Source organism: Grampus griseus, assembly GCF_964374135.1.
Source record: "Grampus griseus genome assembly, chromosome: X".
NCBI lineage: Eukaryota > Metazoa > Chordata > Mammalia > Artiodactyla > Delphinidae > Grampus > Grampus griseus.
In genome coordinates, this window is record NC_138999.1 from 27,521,477 (window position 1) to 27,543,230 (window position 21,754).

The 21,754-nt window shown below is 35.2% G+C and overlaps 1 protein-coding gene across 5 annotated transcripts in view; it reads left to right on the plus strand.

Moving 5' to 3' along the window:
- DMD (dystrophin) overlaps window positions 1-21,754 on the plus strand; it is a 2,236,200-nt gene that overhangs the window by 269,481 nt on the left and 1,944,965 nt on the right. For all 5 annotated transcript variants that reach the window (XM_082680764.1, XM_082680765.1, XM_082680763.1 and 2 more), the window contains exon 2: window positions 21,244-21,305. In XM_082680764.1, coding sequence (XP_082536890.1) covers window positions 21,244-21,305 — 62 coding nt within the window. The remainder of the gene's footprint in view (window positions 1-21,243; window positions 21,306-21,754) is intronic.

A 21,754-nucleotide genomic window follows, 5' to 3' on the forward strand; every position in this document is an offset into this window, starting at 1 on the left:
CTAGTTTCTAAAATTTGGATAATGAACATAAATTTAGTTTATAAATTAATTGACCTTGATATTGTATTAAACATCAGGGTCAATAATGCCTGCCCCTCACTCCCTCCCTTCTAGCCCCTACCTCTTTATTCAACTTTATTCTAAAATATCATATTAATTCTAACAACAAGGTCCTACTCTACAGCACAGGGAAGTATATGCAATATCCTATAATAAACCACAATGGAAAAGAATATGTGTATATATGTACAACTGAATCACTTTGCTGTACACCAGAAACTAACACAACATTGTCAATCAACTGTACGTCAATTAAAATAAAATAAAATATCACATTAATTCTATTCTTTTTTTTTCACTTTTAATAACTTATTTTTATTGTATTTTATAAAAATATTAGTCAGCAATGAAAGAACTGGTCCTTCTCCAGAGATAGTTTGAAAAGCACTAGGCTAGAACAATACCTGGATACAGAAGTTATTCAATAATTAGTTATTGGACAAATGGAAGGTTAGAGCTTTCAGTAAGGTACAGATAGAACCAGAGATTTTTGAAGTCTCACATTATTGCAAATAAATGGTTAATAGCAAATCTTAAAATATATATGTTGTTAGTCATAAGGTAACTTCTTACTTACAGACTGTAACTTGCTTTGCTTGGTATCAGTAGTAGAAATTTTCATTTATCTGCCCTGAATGCTGCATTTCCTCTGTGGCTACAATTGGGTCTAAGGTCATATCAGACAAAATCATCTTTAAAAAATATAAATCTGGTTATGCTAGTCACTTTTCTGCTTAAAACTCTTTAATGGCTTCCCATCGCATTTAGAATAAAATCCAGAATCCTTTTAATAATATGCAAGGTCCTACAGGATCTGCACCCCACCCATCCACCTGACTTCATCTCACCCTTAGAATACTCTAGTCACGCTGATCATATTTATGTTTCTTGAATAAGCCAAGCGTGCTCTCATCTCAGGGCCCTTTACTTGATGGTCCCTCTGCTAGGTACTCTCTGCTTAAATCTTTCCACTGTTGGCTAAATCTCATCCTTTGAGATTTCAGATCAATATCACATTCTAGAGTCTTTTCCCTCACCTCGGTGACTCATCACATGACCTTCATTTATGGTCATCATGAACTTATCATTATCTGAAATTATCTTGGTTATTTGTTTGCTTGCTTATTATTCCTCTTGCTTTCCACTAGAAAGCAAGCTCCATGAGAGTGGGAACCTTGTATTTTTTTGTTTGTGTCTATATCCTCAAAGCCTAGGAGGATATAGACACAAAGAAAGTTCTAGGAGGATCCTAGCATGTAACAGGTGCTCAATAAGTATCTGTTTAATAAATGAATGGATGGGGGCGAAGAACCATTTTACTTGTGCTGGCAGCACCAAGCCACTTGAATTGACAATGATGAAAACCCTGGAGAAGACATCTCGCCAAAGAGATGAATAAGCCAGTGGAGGCCCTTTTGTTGATATAAAAGCATTTATCTATGGAAATGAGATATGTTTCTCAATAAATGGATAAATTCCACTTCCGATGCTGTATGTAATCACCCCCCAAAATCTTCTAAGATTCCATTCAGTAAGCTCACTGATCCATTTTTCCTTTGAGAAGTCCAACACATTTCATACTTCCCCTCCGGAAAAATCAAGTATTTGTTATAGAACGCAAGTTCTTAATCTGTATCCATAGATGATCTGAAATTGGATGCAAACTGTGAATGTGTACATTTTTTTTTAAAGGGAAACATCATACGTATCATCGTAATCTAAAAAGATCCATGATTCTTAAAAGATTAAGAACTTCTTTTACATGAACTTCAGAGAACATAAGCAGGAAAGGCTCAGAAATAACATACAATCTGTGATATTCTGGCATCAGTTTATAGCATATACAAAGATGAAGGTAGAAATTTATAAAAATACTTATTTCTATATAACTATTTTTTCCACACACGCACACTGTATTTTATTTTTACAACAGATAAACTGACACTAAGCATTGTAAATGGATGACCACAACAAAAGCAACAATGATTGCAATTACTAAACACGAAACACACTCATACTATGTCATAATATTGACATTCAGTCCAGTAATCCTCCACTGTAACAGCTCCTTTACTTTGCAGTGAAAATTGATTTGTATATTTTTTGCCTCTGAGTCCTTGTGGGATTTTTTTTTTATTCAAACAGAAAGTCACAAAAATTATAATCATCCTCATCAGTTCACTCAGTCCCATGTAATTAATTTTTTTATCTTGATCTTTTGTTAGCGCTTTTATGAATTCATCAGTTTTCCATTAGAGTTCTAAAATGGTTATTCATTCAGTTCAGCAGTATAGTCAGTTACCAGAAACCTGTACTTGTCAGAATCTTTTCCATGAATTCCTTGAAGATGAAACCCTTTTATAGGAACATTTTTGCAAAAACATCAGAGTACACCAAGAACTGTCTGTAAATGACAAAAGACTTAAAAATGACCATGGTTAAAGATTCGATGAAAGTTCATAAAAAATGCAATTGACAAGGAAATTTACTTATTTCAGAGATATACATTTTAAAGTAGTAACTAGAATTATGACTTATAACATTATACCAGAACATATAAGAATTTTAGAAATTTCATGTGATGTCTGAAACATTTATATTAACATATTTCCATACAAATAACCCAAAGAAAGTTTAGTATTAGTTGTTTGTTTGGTTTGTTTGTTGTTTTATACTGCAGGTTCTTATTAGTCATCAATTTTATACACATCAGTGTATACATGTCAATCCCAATCGCCCAATTCAGCACACCACCATCCCCACCCCACCGTGGTTTTCCCCCCTTGGTGTCCATACGTTTGTTCTCTACATCTGTGTCTCAAACTGGTTCGTCTGTACCATTTTTCTAGGTTCCACATACATGCGATAATATACGATATTTGTTTTTCTCTTTCTGACTGACTTCACTCTGTATGACAGTGTCTAGATCCATCCACGTCTCAACAAATGACTCAGTTTCGTTCCTTTTTATGGCTGAGTAATATTCCATTGTGTATATGTACCACAACTTCTTTATCCATTCATCTCTCGATGAGCATTTAGGTTGCTTCCATGACCTGGCTATTGTAAATAGTGCTGCAATGAATATTGGGGTGCGTGTGTCTTTTTGAATTATGGTTTTCTCTGGGTATGTGCCCAGTAGTGGGATTGCTGGATCATATGGTAATTCTATTTTTAGTTTTTTAAGGAACCTCCATACTGTTCTCCATAGTGGCTGTATCAATTTATATTCCCAACAACAGTGCAAGAGGGTTCCCTTTTCTCCACACCCTTTCCAGCATTTGTTGTTTGCAGATTTTCTGATGATGCCCATTCTGATTGGTGTGAGGTGATACCTCATTGTAGTTTTTTGGGTTGTTTTTTTTTTAACATCTTTATTGGAGTACAGTTGCTTGACAATGGTGTGTTAGTTTCTGCTTTATAACAAAGTGAATCAGTTATACATATACATATGTTCCCATATCTCTTCCCGCTTGCATCTCCCTCCCTCCCACCCTCCCTATCCCACCCCTCTAGGTGGTCACAAAACACAGAGGTGTTCTCCCTGTGCTATGCGGCTGCTTCCCACTAGCTATCTATTTTACGTTTGGTAGTGTATATATGTCCGTGCCACTCTCTCACTTTGTCACAGCTTACCCTTCTTCCTCCCCATATCCTCAAGTCCATTCTCTAGTAGGTCTGTGTCTTTATTCCCATCTTACCCCTAGGTTCTTCATGACATTTTTTTTTCTTAGATTCCATATATATGTGTTAGCATATGGTATTTGTCTTTCTCTTTCTGACTTACTTCACCCTGTATGACAGACTCTAGGTCCATCCACCTCACTACAAATAACTCTATTTTGTTTCTTTTAATGGCTGAGTAATATTCCATTGTATATATGTGCCACATCTTCTTTATCCATTCATCTAATGATGGGCACTTAGGTTGCTTCTATCTCCTGGCTATTGTAAATAGAGCTGCAATGAACATTTTCGTACATGACTCTTTTTGAATTATGGTTTTCTCAGGGTATGTGCCCTGTAGTGGGATTGCTGGGTCATATGGTAGTTCTATTTGTAGTTTTTTTTTTTTTTTTTTTTTTTTTTTTGCTGTACGAGGGCCTCTCATTGTTGTGGCCTCTCACGTTGCGGAGCACAGGCTCTGGACGTGCAGGCTCAGCAGCCATGGCTCACGGGCCCAGCAGCTCCGCGGCATGTGGGATCTTCCCGGACCGCGGCACAAACCCGTGTCCCCTGCATCGGCAGGCGGACTCTCAACCACTGCGCCACCAGGGAAGCCCTATTTGTAGATTTTTAGGGAACCTCCATACTGTTCTCCATAGCGCCTGTACCAATTCACATTCCCACCAGCAGTGCAAGAGTGTTCCCTTTTCTCCACACCCTCTCCAGCATTTATTGTTTCTAGATTTTTTGATGATGGCCATTCTGACCGCTGTGAGATGATATCTCATTGTAGTTTTGATTTGCATTTCTCTAATGATTAATGATATTGAGCATTCTTTAATGTGTTTGTTGGCAATCTGTATATCTTCTTTGGAGAAATGTCTGTTTAGGTCTTCTGCCCATTTTTGGATTGGGTTGTTTGTTTTTTTTGTTATTGAGCTGCATGAGCTGCTTGTAAATTTTGGAGAGTAATGCTTTGTCAGTTGCTTCATTTGCAAATATTTTCTCCCATTCTGAGGGTTGTCTTTTCGTCTTGTTTATGGTTTCCTTTGCTGTGCAAAAGCTTTGAAGTTTCATTAGGTCCCATTTGTTTATTTTGTTCTTATTTCCATTTCTCTAGGAGGTGAGTCAAAAAGGATCTTGCTGTGATTTATGTCATAGAGTGTTCTGCCTATGTTTTCCTCTAAGAGTTTGATAGTGTCTGGCCTTACATTTAGGTCTTTACTCCATTTTGAGCTTATTTTTGTGTATGGTGTAAGGGAGTGTTCTAATCTCATACTTTTACATGTACCTGTCCAGTTTGCCCAGCACCATTTATTGAAGAGGCTGTCCTTTCTCCACTGTACGTTCCTGCCTCCTTTATCAAAGATAAGGTGACCATATGTGCGTGGGTTTATCTCTGGGCTTTCCACCCTGTTCCATTGATCTATCTTTCTGTTTTTGTGCCAGTACCATACTGTCTTGATTACTGTAAATTTGTAGTATAGTCTGAAGTCAGGGAGTCTGACTCCTCCAGCTCCATTTTTCATTCTCAAGACTACTTTGGCTATTCAGGGTCTTTTGTGTTTCCATACAAATTGTGAATTTTTTTGTTCTAGTACTGTGAAAAATGCCAGTGGTGGTTTGATAGGGACTGTATTGAATCTGTAGATTGCTTTGGGTAGTAGAGTCATTTCCACAATGTTGATTCCTCCAATCCAAGAACATGGTATATCTCTCCATCTATTTGTATCATCTTTAATTTCTTTCATCAGTGTCTTATACTTTTCTGCATACAGGTCTTTTGTCTCCTTAGGTAGGTTTATTCCTAGATATTTTATTCTTTTTATTGCAATGGTAAATGGGAGTGTTTCCTTAATTTCTCTTTCTGATTGTTCATCATTAATGTATAGGAATGCAAGAGATTTCTGTGCATTAATTTTGTATCCTGCTACTTTACCAAATTCATTGATTAGCTCTAGGAGTTTTCTGGTAGCATCTTTAGGCTTCTCTATGTATAGTATCATGCCATCTGCAAACAGTGACAGCTTTACTTCTTCTTTTCCAATTTGTATTCCTTTTATTTCTTTTTCTTCTCTGATTGCCATGGCTAGGACTTCCAAAACTATGTTGAATGATAGTGTTGAGAGTGGATATCCTTGTCTCGTTCCTGATCTTAGGGGAAATGCTTTCAATTTTTCACCATTGAGAATGATGTTTGCTGAGGGTTTCTGGTATATGGCCTTTATTACGTTGAGGTAGGTTCCCTCTATGCCCACTTTCTGGAGAGTTTCTATCGTAAATGGGTGTTGAGTTTTGTCAAAAGCTTTTTCTGCATCTATTGAGTTGATCATACGGCTTTTATTCAGTTTGTTAATATGGTGTATCACATTGATTGATTTGCACATATTGAAGAATCCTTGCATCCCTGGGATAAATCCCGCTTGATCAACTGTACGTCAATTAAAATAAAGTAAAATATCACAGTAATTCTATTCTTTTTTTTTTTTTAACTTTGACTCCTTAGTTAAGTTACTCAGATAGTGAAAGCACTGCATTCAGACCACTTTTCATCTTTGAAGACGTTTATTTGATCTTGAAATTTTTTCTCCTAATCTATGAATACTTGTCCAAATTTAGTGTTTAAGTTAACATGCACCTTTTCTCTTTTCATATTACTTTACCAATCAATACTGTTCTTCTTTTAGCCATTATCGGTTCTGTCTACTGATCTCTTCTGAGAGGTTGTTATTTTCACAGTTTCATACTGTGCTTTGAAAGTACTGGTTTCCAAGCTGTGAACCACTGCATCTATGCAGTGAGGACTGATTTGTTTCTTATATGTCATGGTGCCTTTTTATATGCTGTGAGGATGATCATTTAAATGATTACCTCATTGACATGGACTGCTTTAACTAAAGAAAAGTGCACATTAAAGATATACAGCAAATTAAGGCATAAATGTCTGGAACAGTCAGTTAGACAAATCTTGCTGAGTCTCAATTACTGTACTGTATTATGTCAATACTTATCATCACAAGATATCACAAAAGAAGCTGTGCTCTTCTCAGAAGGGACTTTGCAACAAATTGGATTGTAAGAAAACTGTGTCTATGTATACTTAGGTATAAGAAACTAAGAAAAAAATAAGTGTCTAAACCTAGATGATTAAAGAGCAATATCTGAGGGAATATGGAGAAAGCCTACAATTTCTTAGGCTGGTTAACGAGTGTAGCTGAACCCTGTGTAACCGTACTTCTTTTCAACGCAGTTACTCTGTGTAGATCCATAAAAAGAATGCTCTATTAAGGAGAGAAAAAGCACAGGACATTTCTTAGATAAGAAGTGAAAAAATCACAGTCTAAGGAACAGTAATACAAGTTGACCTATTACTGCTAATGCATGTGTTCTTGAAAGAAGTAAAACATGGATCATTAATAGGCTTAAGAGCCAGAAGACTGTCTTTATGTTTCATCCAACATTTTTCAAACCACAGAGCCCTCTGGGACTCTGCTGAAGATTGCAGGCTCTTATTTGTATACACTCATAAAATTTTGCTTACAATTTTAAGAATTCACCCCATAGTTGTATTAAAAGCCCTTGGTTCTCAGGGTAAGTATAACAAAGTTGATTATTTATGTTGGTCCAGATACCTTCTATGCTCTTTAAAGGTAATGGCTCATTTAATCCTCACAAAAACACTATGAGAAAGCTATTTTTTATAGCTATTTTACAGATGAGGAAGCTAAAGAGAGAAGTTATATAAATAAATCAAGGAAATCCAGCTAGTAGTAGCAAAGCTGGACTTTGAATCCAGGCTGTATGGCTCCAGAACATGTATGCTGAATAAAGATGCTATCTTGCCTCCTGGAAAAAACATTAGCTTAAAAAAATCAGATAATAGTATTTTAGATCTAAAGAAACACATAGAGTTATCTTTTCCAAACTCCTGTCTTCTTTTTAAGTTGAGACAATTGGGTTCCAGGTAACTAAATAATTAACTGAACTCAGCAGAGCTAGTTAGTATTAGAGCCAGAGGTTCAAGTGGGAACATTCACCCAAAGCTCATTACAATGCAGCATCAGCATTATTATTATCATTATTTACAGGCAAGGAAACTGAGGCTCACTCCTAAGAAGTAGCAGAGCTACATTCAAACTGAGATAGTCTGGTTCAAAGCTAAAATCACTATATTATTGTAACCCAGGAATGCCATTCCTTTATAATCTGTTTGGTAAATACTTAGCATAATAAAAGTAATCATAAAATTGGGAAATTATGATGTACTCAATTTATAAACTTCGAATATTTTGGAGGTTCTACTTTGTAATCATTTAATGTTCTCTAATCACAAAGTAATGTTTGCAGTTTGCTGCAATTCATGCAAATCTAAATATGGGAGTAGAAAAATCACACACACACACACATACACACAAACATAAAACTGTTCATACACTGGTCATAGGGGAAAATCATTTGCCAGTTAGACTGAAGTCTTTTGTAATGACTAGAATTTAGTATTTGTAAAAATAAGGTGAAGAAAATTATCAAGAAAACTCTTTTTTGACTCAAAAATTTCCTTTAAAACCACAAACTCTTCTATTGTTTGTTAAATGCTATCTTTGTAAGAAGCCAACTTTTTACTGCTATTTCTAAACCTTTTATAATTTTAAGTTACAGTTTCCTCTACAAGTTCAACGCAATTGTAGTGCAAAGAATGGCATTGGTTTGGGAACTTTTTAACAATTACTTAATTTACATGCTAACCTAAATCCACATCTATTTAAATTACTAAAGTCGAGACATAGAGATCAAACTTATCCATTGGCACTGTGCAGTGAGGGAAGTGTTCTCAGTGTGGTCCTGTCATAAATCTTAGAAAAGAAAAAAAATACATTTTTTTAATCCAGTGGTGTAATGAACTTGAACAAAAGAAAGAAAAATCTTTCATTAGAAATCTTGGAAGAAGCTGTCAGTAACCACTTGTCATCAGTGTTAGCAACCTCGAGATGAATAAAAATTGATTGTGGGACTGTACTTTCTGTGTTCTGCTACTTGGGTCATCTATTAGCATTGGCACCTGATTAACTCTCCAAAGTGTCTCCTCCTTTGATTAGCTCCAAGGACTTCTTTTGTATTATCAGTAATAATTTTCTGAAATCTTTCCTAAAATACAGACTCTAATGTTCTTTGCCGGACTGCAAAATTTCCCATATGTGCTAGAAAAATCGTTGGCCTTTATTTATACTTTTTGGCTTGATCTTTCACAAACACTGGCTTAAGATTTCCATATTTGGTGAAGAAGGAATGAACGATTACTCTTTATTTCTGTTTTAAGTGCTTTCTGTATTTGGCACAAGGTATAATTGAGCAGTCTCCTACTGACTGTTGCTGTTGCAGTCATCCAGTGAATTTCCTTAGGACATACTCTCCCTATAAATCATCTTCTAGATTGATTTCAATCTATGCTCATAGTTGACCATGTATAAGAAAAACATGCTTGCATTGATGTTTAAACTGTGAATGATATGGTAAGGAGAAAGACTGAGAAAGAAAAGATAATATATTCTAAATAGAAGACTTTTAGAAAATTTTAAATACTTGATGTAAAGCCCATACATCAGTTTATATTAAATTTAGATTTAAACAGTCGAATACAAATCTCTCTATTTTAAATGAGGATGTTATATATACTGCTATTGTGTATTTTATTCTATAGGACACATTTACAATTTACCTGCTACGTTAGTCAGCATTATTCTAGGATATTGCTCTGTAAAAAGAAAAAAAATCTAAATCTCTGTGACTTACAAGAACAGACGTTTATTTCTTATTCCTGTGTCTGCTTCAATCTTTGTATTGGATTCAGGTCAGTTCCATGTATGTATCCCCTTTTGGGAACATAGTCTACATGAGGCAGGATTTCCATTGGCAAAGGGAAGAATTGCCAAGAGGAGTGAAAATACATCATGATTCTTTAGTCCCTAGCTCAGAACTGATACGCTGTCAGGTATGCCCATGTTTCATTGGTCAGGTCAAAACACATGACAAGGCCCACATCGGTGATGTGGAAAGTATAATCCACCAAGGGTGATTTATGGCAAGCAGGGAAAGGGAAAAATGAATCATGAACAAATAATCCGATCTACCTACCTGCTCACAAACTTTTAATGCAATTAAATACATAGTTAGGAATAATAATTATATTGACTCCTATTTTATACTATATTTTTGCTTAAGAGACTACACTTAATGCTTTACAGGATACTTTGTCAAAAAAAAAAAAACAAAAAACTAAGAGTTTGTTACTGTGGTTATTTACATTTAACAGACCAGAAAACTGAGGCTTCGTGTTGCTTGAGATGCCTAAGACGAAGCTAGTACACAACCAAGTGAAGTAATTTAGCTCCAATACCCATGTGGGTTAGTTTGCATTACTCAAAAAGCTGACTCAAACAAGTACTAGTGCAGGTGGTTCATTTGAGAAATGATCCCCAGTATCATAAGGGAGGGATAGGCAAAGTGAGTGAGGGAAAGGAGAACAGACAGTAGAGGGGCCACTGTGGGCCATTCTGAGTTCAATGTCCTGTGTAACCCTTGAGGAACCTGAGAGAACATGGCCAACAATTGGTCTACTGGGGTTTTATCCATAGATTTCTGTCCCTCATTTCCTGAGGACTGCACCTGGAGAAATTAAATCTCTGTCACTTCTGCGCTGCCCTGCAGATGGGCTTACCAGATTCTCCTAGAATGGGGAAAAGCCCTAATGCCAAGATGCAGAGAGATGCAAATGCTTGAGGTGGGAAATCTTCAGTATCCACAGAATCTGTTCACAGTGACAGGTAGATTCAGGGTTGGGCCAAGAAAATAAAGCATGAGACACGAGCTATATCTACTCTACCATTTTCTTAACCTTTATAGTGCAAGTTTAGCAGATGTACCTTGTGATTTAAATATCCCTTCGTAATGCACCCAAAAAAGGACTCTGTGTTTGAGCCTTTGTCTGTTTGTAACGTATCTCACTGATACAGACATTTGGAAATGACTGTTGTGCACATTTGGCTGATTGCTTTATTTTTTATTTGAAAAGAACTATTTTACAATCCTTTAAGATAGGTAAATATATACCATAGAATAATGTATTTTTTAATTTTCTGGTAGATAGATTACTTTAAAACTGACTAGGCTGAGGTATGAGAGCAGGTATCTAGTTAGTGATTCTGCCACAGTACCCAAATATTTAATTTCACCTCTAAATTACATAAGAGACCTTGATCTATTTTGATTTATTCTGCCATAATTAGTCCGTGATTATTTTTAACAAAAATAAGTGATCTTTTTCATGACACACTACTAAAGTATATTTTAAGTCTGCATACCAATTAATAGTAACTTATTTTTACCCACAGAAAGTCTACATATTTGTGTTCACATATTTGTGTTCAAACAAGATGAGCTATTTGAACTCACTTTGTAAATTATAATGCACCACAGAGTTATTCATTATTCCCATTATTGTTAAACAAATTTCATTCTTCTGGTCATGAGAAGGTATAATTTATACTAATACAATTTCATATTCTTTCTTTATCTTTCAAATCAAGAAGACTCTAATTGCTGCACACTTGTAAATACTATAAAAATCTTACTAATTGTTAACATGACTCCCACCTAGAAATTGTGTCTGTTTTAAAAGATAATATAATTTATACAGATGGCCCACAGGAAGTAGTGGTATAACCAGGAATAAAGTTTTATAGGTTTTCTCTCTGTATTTTTTCTTTAAGTTTTCATTATTAATATGTCTGTCACATTTCATCTTCACAATTCTGTACCAGTGTTTTTATTCTCATGGTACAGATGGATGTGATGAGACACAGACAGGTTAAGAAACTTGTCTAAGGTTACAGCTAGTGAGAAGTGGAGCTGGGGTTTGAAGCCAAGCTACTTGCTGCTGGAGCAAATGTGTTTAACCACTGACCTATACTGTAGCTGAGACATATTCTTGGTGTCAGCATGGAATTTGAAGGGAACAAGAATGAACAATTTGCACCACCTACCACATGGCACTCCCTTTTCTAACTCATGCCACTTAGTACCTTTTCATACACTCTTGGAGTTCTGATTTTCTCTTCAATTTGAATATGATACTTCTACCTCATTGTTATTAGGCCTATTTCATGATAACTTCTATAACCATCATCAACATGTTTCTACAATTCTTGCATTGGGTTTTCAATACATATGGTGTTACTGATTATTTTTATGAATATGCAATTGTGTGATTATGTACGGTTCTGGCCATAACTGCAGTTTGCTAATATAGCATAAATGTTATGATTAAATGCCAGGGGATGGGAGGGAACTTTTATGTGATATGAGCTGACACAGCTGTTCAAATTATTATCTGGATCTATCAACTCCCTACAATAAAAAGAGGTTGACCTACATGAGAAAGAAGTAACATTTACAGGAGAGGTAAAGGGTCAGACAGGTCATCCATAGCATCTTACTTTGTATTAGAAGCCACAACAGTCAAGATGAAGTAAAGGGCAATTTCATCATACTCCAGAATGAAATTCACCCAGAAAAATCAAGGCATATTTTTTGCAATAAATATTCTCTATGTCTGTTATTCATTCTACATTGTGATGAAAATAAGTTCTTCAATCCAAATACCAAATTTTGAGAGAAGATATTGAAAAGTGATTTTATACCTAGTTGGTGCACAATGAATTTTTTTGGAAATGAAGTGATGATTAAGACAAAGTTTATAATTAACAGAGCAGTTTGAGCAAAGTGGAGGGAAAGAACATTGGCTCGAGACTCATTAGTTGTGGGATTTAATTATGGAATAATTAATCATTTGATTTAGTCAATCAATTCTTATTAAGTACGTATTTGTGCTTGAAGATACCGTATTGAGTGCCAGGAATTACAAAGACATAATAGTCCTCCCATCTAAGTGTGGTCACATATAGGGGGTGATAGGTGGTATGTGAGGTGCTTTATAGAAGAGAGTAAAGTATTTGTGTGTATACACACATACACACACATGCACACACACCCATATACTAATGATACAGTTTGAAAAATGCTAAAGTGTATGTATATATCAGAAGAATTGATTGATGACTTCTGTCAAGGACATAATTTGAACTTGATCTTAAGTTCACATTTGAACTTGACATTTAAACTTGATCTTAAGAGTGAGAGTTCTCAGGTCACATTCCAGTGAGTGCATGAACAAGGGACTGCACGTGAGAAAGTGTGTGGCTTATTCATGGAGACATTTGGCTTGTGTGGCTAGGGTAGACCTGGTAGGTATGTGTGCCGAGGGGTAAGGGGTATGTGTGAGTGCCAACAGGCATGACAGACACTAAGTTTAGAAAAGCATTTGGAGTCAAATCGTGAAGCCCCTTATATCTGGCTTTTAACCTCAGGGCAAGCATTTTTCAAACTTGCATAATAACTCAAGAGTTACTTATTTCGTTACTAGATGGATGACGGGGCCATTAATTGGCAGGAGGAGTAGGATACATGAATTTATTTGGGAAGATGAATGATATTGTTAAGGTACCTGCAGGACATCTAAGTGGAGGTATAAATTAGAGTCAGCTATGTCAGTGTGAAGATCAGGACATTAATCAAAGTGAAAAATATAGCTTTAGGTATCTTCAGTGTCAACATACAGTGGTGGTTAGGGAGGGAGAGGAAGTTTCTTTGCTTAGGAAGAATAAGCATAATAGACCAAGGCAAGAAGATACAAAGGATAGCTAGAACCCTTGGAGAATGCCAACATTTCTGGGATGAAAGGCGAACAAATCAGTGAAACAGATTACGAGACAGCCCTTGTGTTGGAAGGAGAACCAGGAATCAGTGATATTTCAGAAGATCAGAAAGCTTGTGCACTCTTTCTAGTAATAGCATTTACTATAGGGGCTTCAGTTACTACATGCCGGTTGGCTTGTAACTCCCACATTTTTTTTTAACATCTTTATTGGAGTATAATTGCTTTACAATGGTGTATTACTTTCTGCTTTATAACAAAATGAATCAGTTATACATATACATATGTTCCCATATCTCTTCCCTCTTGCATCTCTCTCCCTCCCACCCTCCCTATCCCACCCCTCCAGGTGGTCACAAAGCACCGAGTTGATCTCCCTGTGCTATGCAGCTGCTTCCCACTAGCTATCTACCTTACATTTGGTAGTGTATATATGTCCGTGCCTCTCTCTCGCTTTGTCACAGCTTACCCTTCCCCCTCCCCGTATCCTCAAGGCCATTCTCTAGTAGCTCTGTGTCTTTATTCCTGTCTTACCCCTAGGTTCTTCATGACATTTTTTTCCCTTAAATTCCGTATATATGAACTCCCACATTTTATTTTCAACTCAGATTTATCTCTTGCACTTCAGGCTCCTGTATCAAACTACCTACTACCCATATCCTTCTTGTCTCAAAACACCCCAAACTCAATATTTCCCAATTCTTTCCATTCCTCACTATATATACAGACCCAGGGCTCTTCTTCCTGAGATCTCTAGCCTCCAATTTGAGTAATATGATTGGCTCTACCTCTCCGCAGTTCACTACCTTCACACTAATTAATAGTTAGTTCTTATCAGTAATACCTATTAAATACATCTTGCCTGCATTTACCTCTCTCCAGTCCCATCACCAATACAGACCATCATCACTTCTCACATGGATTTCAGTTATAACCAGCTAATTGGTCTCGTTTCCAGGAACCTTTTCCAATATATTGTCCATACTGTGAAATCCATTTCTAAAAACAAACCTATATTGCCCCTCCCCTAATTAAAATTCTGGTTTGGTTTCTAACTGCCGTCTAGCTACAGTTTAAGGCTCTTTATAATTAGGCTGATGATTATTTCTTTTTTTTTAAGAGTCATCTCTGCCACTTTTGTCCTCTATCTCTAGTTCTGTGAAAGGACCATGTTCTGTCTCTCACATACTGATAGTTGCACCTGCTCTTTTTACTGTCTGGAGTTCTTTTCCACCTTGTCTGCTTCTGTACTCTTGATTAACATTCAGAACTCAGCTAAGGTGTCATTTCATCAAGGAAGCACTGAGTTTCTCAGGTTAGTTCCCTTCCTATAGGCTTATGAGGAAACCCTGTATTTTCCCTATTGGGGAACTTATCTGTGTATCTACTGTCTATTCATTTTAGGGTATGTTTCTCTCACTGTGCTCTGAGGCCAAAAGTGTAGGAACTTTATCTTTTACACAGTTGAATTTCTACCACCTAGTAGATATCAGTATGTATTTCTTGCTTGAAGTAATAGTCATAAAGAGGAAAGTTATGTAATAGTTTCCTATTAATGCTATAAAAAATTACCACAAATTTAGTGGCTTAAAATAACACAAATTTATAATCGAACAGTTCTTCAGGTCAGAAGTTTGAAATTGGCCTCAGTGGGCTAAAATTAAGGGCCAGCAGAGCTGTGTGCCTTCTGGAGCCTCCTGGGGAGAATCTCTTTCCTTGTCTTTTCCATTTTCTAGAGGCTCTTCCTCCATCTTCAAAACCAGCAACATTGGGCCAAGTCCTTCTCATTCTGCCATCTCTCTGATTCGCCCCCTTGGGCCTCCCTCTTGCCCTTTCAAGGACACTTGCAATTACACTGGGCCCACCCAGATAACCCAGGATAATCTCCCTATCCAAAATGAGCTGATTAGCACATCTAATTCCATCTGCAACTGTAATTCTCTTTGCCTTAACAAAGAGTTTTAAAATAATTTAAATTTAACCTATTTTAAAACAAGTTTTAATAAAACTTATTCACAGATTCTGGGGATTGGATGTGGACATCTTTGGGGGACCATTATTCTCTCTACCACAGGTTAACAGAATGAATATCTGCAGAGAAGAAAAATGAGAAGAGGTCTGAAAAGTAAATTTGGTCTTCGTTAACTTAAGAACACCTTTATTGAGCTCTACTGTGTAACACTTTCAATGCTTAGTGCTGGAAAGACAGTTATAATCCAGACAGTCACTGTCTTGGAAATTAGAAAGGGTATAGGTGATGTTATTAAGAAAAACTTTTATAGGATGATGAGCAGTGAAAACTGTATTACACTGACTGTCCAGTGAGTGGGAAATGAGGAAACCTCTTCGACACTGTTTTTCCCTTCTTTATACAGTAATTTAATTAGTTTAGACCTCCTCATTATAAAATGATCATGAATGTCACCTTTGGCGCTAGCATTCTGTAATCCTATGATCAAAAGCTATGACTCAGATATAATGGAAGCATTTTTCATGTCATTTTCCATTCTACTCTTCTCCACTTTGCATTGCCATTTTGTAGCATTATTAACATGGTAAATCCACTTTCTAAATATGTCCTGAGTTTGGAGCCTTCCTTCATAATGTTCCACAGTATCACATAATCCTATCTAATGTTTACCTTTAGTCTTCCGTATCTCACATTTCTTTTTTTCTCATTTTTGGTGGAAGCAGAGAATGGACTGACCCTAATTAACTCTTACACATTACTTAATAGTTTGCTCTTTAAGGTGAAATAAACTCATATCCCTTCGTTTTTCTTCCCTATGTATATTTGTAAACTGTTTTCAACTTTAATATTTCCTTCTCCTCCTAAACATATTTTCTGGGTAACTTAAGTGATGAGAATCTTCAGTTAACATATTAACTAGCACCCAAGGAAATGACATTTTTTAAAATGTTTTTCTGGCACAGATTGTTATTAACTGCCCTGTGTAATGAGGATAATTCTTGGTGTTCTTATAACTAGGTGGGTTTTTTTTTCCCCATTTTTAAATACTTTCACTCATGTTGCCTTATGTGATAGTATATAAGGGGTCATATCATGGAGACTTCCCGTGATCTCACTGTCAACTCCCTTTATAATTTTATCCCATGCTCTCCTCTTCTTCACATTTTAGAGTGCAAGAAAACTGAATTGTGTATAATGAAGAGCATGCTCTTTTGGTTTCTTACCTCCCTGCCTTTGCTCTTGCTATCTCCTCAGAAAGATTCATCTTTCCCTTTGCACCTTTTTTCTTTCCTTATTTTTGCTCATCTTTCTAGATTAAACCTAGCCATCACCTTCCAGAAAATGTCTTCCCTAACATCCATGCGGCTACATATCCCTTTCTTTGTGCTCCCATAGTACCCTTTGAACATATGTATCCTTAATTATATAAAATGTTTAATATTTACCCATGATATGTCTATTTTCTACTATACCATGAACTTTGGTAAAGATGAGTCTTGTTTATCTTCTGGGTAATTAGTACAGTGACGAGCATATACTAAGCATTCTGTATACAATTGTTCTATAAATTATTGCATAAATAAATGATTTCATTACATCTTAACAACAGCTCCATGAGTTAAAAGGCAATTAATACCCTCATTTCACAGATAAAGGCCACCATTCTAATAAGTCCTGCAATGTAACTTGAGGCCTATTGCCCTGATTTCGTGTTCTCTCAGTTTGCCCATATCATTTTTGTGCAGTACCTCACTCTTGTGAATCATTAATATCCCAATTTAATTATCCCACATTTATAGGGGGTTGAGGGTCTCAGGAATATAAAAATTAATAACAGGGCAAAAGGTTTTTGCACTAATCTTAGAAAATATGAAGGACCAGATTTATTGAATAAAAAATGACTTTATTAGAAAGGGTTAATTGATTCTGAGATGAAATATAGTTTTTATGTATGGCAGAAAGGGAATTTTATACGGCTTTCCCCACAGAGAGAATAAAATAAAATGTTCCTCACTTTTTGCAAGTTATGAAGTAGTAGCTCTTCACTCTTTGATATCTCCAGGGAACGGTTTTCAAGTAAATTTATCTAAGAGAGATTTTTCTTCCTTGCTTCTCACATTGTTATACTCAGGCATATTTTTATTAGTAAAAGAAAATCAGTCATAAACAAACCCTCGAGGAAATGAAATAGAATATGTGCTTCTTTAAATGATTAAACAGGAGTTCATAGATAATCACTTCCTAATGAAACAGATTTCACTTTATTCTTTTCTCATTCTCTTTGTTGATGATTTCACATTAATATCTCTTACTATAGACTGTGTGTCGACAGCAACATATTTTATTAAAGTATTGAAATAGTCTCTATAAGCTTGATAACAATTTATATATTTATAGGTTTATGTGTATCAATTTTAGATTAACTATGGATATATAGCTGATCATGTTTAAATGATCAAATTTTAAGTCATTTGAGAAATTACAGTAGAAATAGATTCAAATATATAAAAGTATAAACTTTTAGCATAGTATAAATGAAACAAAAATTGAAAAAAAAATAGGACCACTTGGGAACATATATTCATTCATTGACTATGAGTAAGTAGCTTAATTTACAATAGTGATTCTTAACTTGGATTTCATGGTAATAGGAATCTTTTGCAGGGATATCAGTGAACCCCATAAAACTGTATGTAAATATGTCTGTATAGGCATTTATTTCTGTAGAAAATGATCATTATTTTTATCAGATGGAGTCCATGTCTTGAAATGTTTAAAAACTACTAATTTATGACCTCATTCCAATTAATTTATCAAGTGTTCAAGATACATGAGCAGAAGATATAAACTTTTTATGTTTTTTTAAACGTAAAAAGTATGTTTCTACTTTTGTATTTTGACAAAAGTAGAAACATACAGAATAAATAAATTATAAATTGTGTTCTATTTCATTAGTAATCAAACAGATTCAAATTGAAACAAGCATCAGCTCTCTCCTTGTATCTAATAAAACAGCATTTGTCTAAAAATACAAGCAAAAAACTTCTTCTCAACAGCATAACCTCATTGTTTCTGGTACCACTAAAAATTGGTATGACCATTGGGAAAGCAATACGACAATATTTAGTAAAAGCCATAAAAGTTTCCATAACGTTGACCCAGTAATTTCTTCTAAGGCTATTATATAGCAGAAGCTGAAAAAGAATGCGTAAAGATGTTCATTATGATGGAATCTCTAATACCAAACAAAATGAAAGGGCAGCGCATGTGATATTTATGATAAAATAAGTGAAAAAAAGAATATTACTGTGGCTAAGTAAAATACATGTTTTGGGGGATTGTAATGTACAGACACAAAACTTTTGGTGATTTTTTGTATGTTAAAATATTTTCGGGGCTTCCCTGGTGGCACAGTGGTTGGGAGTCCGCCTGCCAATGCAGGGGACACGGGTTCGTGCCCCGGTCCGGGAAGATCCCACATGCCGCGGAGCGGCTGGGCCCGTGAGCCATGGCCGCTGAGCCTGCCCGTCTGGAGCCTGTGCTCCGCAGCGGGAGAGGCTGCAACAGTGAGAGGCCCGCGTACCGCAAAAAAAAAAAAAAAATTTCATCATATTAATATATGACAAAAAGCAAAACACCAAATATTAATTAGCAAATATAGGAGCATTATTATATAAAATATTAACTAACAAATCATCCGGCATCATAAAGAAGGTTCAGTTTTCACTTCTGGATAAATCCATGCAGACATGCAGGTTTTGCACTATAAAATTCCAGGATGTCATTCACGTAGGTTATAGTGTAATGGAACCCCCTGGGTTGTTCAAAATAGAGGCTCTAAATTCATGGTTATTTTGTATTTGTGGTAGTATGTTCACCTTTTGTGACTCTGATCACCTTCTGGCATTCCATATTATCTATGCAGTTATAATGTAAACTGGTCACTGTGAAAAGCCGTGGACTTTGATTCAAATAATCTATAGCAAGGTCATCTCTGTCACTTATCAGCTTTATTCCCTCTGAGCCTGTATTTTCTTCAGGTATAAAATGGTAAATTACATATGGATTGATTGAGATGATATATGTAAAACAGCTTTGTGAATAAGGTAATAATAAATGTTATATCTTATAATTATAATAAAAATATTAATATTTGTCATGTTAAAGAAAATAAATATTTCTATACTAAAATAAAACATTAGCAGGTAATTCATTGAAGGCACATTTTTCTTGCATTGAAAGCAAAAGAGGTATGAGAGGACGTTTAGTGAAGGCGTTTATATGATGAAGCTCACATCTAGTGCCATTTACACAGCAGATACATAATATTTTGCACATAATGTTAAGGTTTCCCTTCTGCCTTCAAGGCCTATCTAAAACTTGTTCTTTGTACATATAATCAAAAACAATAAAAATAATTGCTTTACTACCCACTTTTCATTTAAAAGCATCTGGAACAAATCTCTTCAAAATGTCCTCCTATTCAGCTTTTGGTGAAGATGATTGGGTATGTTTTAGAAACCTCTGAATGAATGCTTTCAGATAACTCGTTTACTCTCCCATGCCTGACAGATAGGATATGTATGCACATGTAAGAAAAAAATAAGTGGAATTGCAAATAAGGTTATTAACTTTTAGGAATATATGTGTATGTCATTGAGAAATAGATGTACAGACCAGTCTTCCTATAGAGCAAGTTAGTGAAAATGGTTAAATCTTGATCATCTGAACTTCTGTTTATTTTTTATTATCTTTATACGAAGGGTAGTATTGAATTTATGGAACTAATATTCAAAAGAGGCTAGATTAGGTTTGAAAACTAGTAGTATCTATTTTTATTTATTCACACTTGTCAACAAAGGAAAGACTTCTATGTTATAGCTATCCTGTATCCTATACTGTATGGATAATGTTGATATTTGACCATACATAGTAGCTTGTGGGAGTAACACAAATAAGAAAGAAGTATTTTGTGATGCTAAATGACATTTTCTCATCTAAGAAAACAGTGTTAGGTTTATTATTTTTCCACTATTATCTCTTATATTGCTTAAGAGTATCTACTTATGGATTAATAATATGCTTTAAAGATAAACAGATATCTTAATGCATATATACATTTGTCATAGGAAAGTGATTGTTTACTGTATATCTTCTGTTTTCAGAAACATTGGAGATTTACTACTGAAAAGTAATATGAGAGCAAATGAGGTTATTTTATGAGGGCATTTCAATAAGGGTTCTTTTGACGCATGTAAATAAAATATGAAATCTCTCAATTTTAAATCTCTCTCACATGCACTCGTTTATTCAACATTGACCAATATGGTTGCATTTGCCGTAATTTAAAGATAGGCTTCAGCATCAAAGAAGCATTTTAATAAATCAAGATTGATGATTTTCCTGTCCATTTGGCTCAATACTAACTTCCAGCTTTGGAAAAAAGAGATAATTTTTAGAAGCATGAATTCTGCGAAGCTCTTTTGGGGTACAGAGATAACTAAGCCATGCTCCTGATCATCAGGAAACCTCTCCTGTAATGGGAAGAGGCTATGTTAGCAGCCTGTGTTAGAGTATGTAGGTATTACAAAGGAGGGGAAAATAATTTCCTCATGGACTGGGGAGAGGGGCAGGAGGAAAAGCTCAGGAATAGTTTTTCAGAAGAAATAACAGACAAATGCATAATAACTGAAAGTTATTTTGGTTGTAAAATATAAGTGATATCCAGAGTTGCTTCTTAGCTCTTTATATATTATATATATTTTTTACATTGTAGATGAAAGAGAAGATGTTCAAAAGAAAACATTCACAAAATGGATAAATGCACAATTTTCTAAGGTAAGGACATTTTATTGCTCCTCTGTTAATGTGTGATGCTGAATTTTCAAAATGAACTATGTATCTGTGCAATTTAAATGTCCATATTGTTTTTTCTCATAGTCTTTTTACTTTAGCTGTGCAAATCTGGGAATATTATGTTGACTTTTAATTAAGGAAGAAGCAGCAGAATACATGGTAAAAAGAAATTATTTAATTTGATAAAATGTATCTTTGGTTCTTCTTGATAATGTGAGTTTCTTTAACAACATCAGTCATCAGAGGATTTTTAACAGCAGTCTTCCATCAAGTAGCTAGTATATGTCATGCACTAGAAGAAGATATGAGGAATTTTTATTGTTCTGAAAATGATTATTCTCTTGGTCGTTCTTGATGTATACAAAGTTCAAGAAAATCTGATAGGCTATTTGGCCTCTATCACTTAGAGCATGTGTGAAGTAATTTAAGAT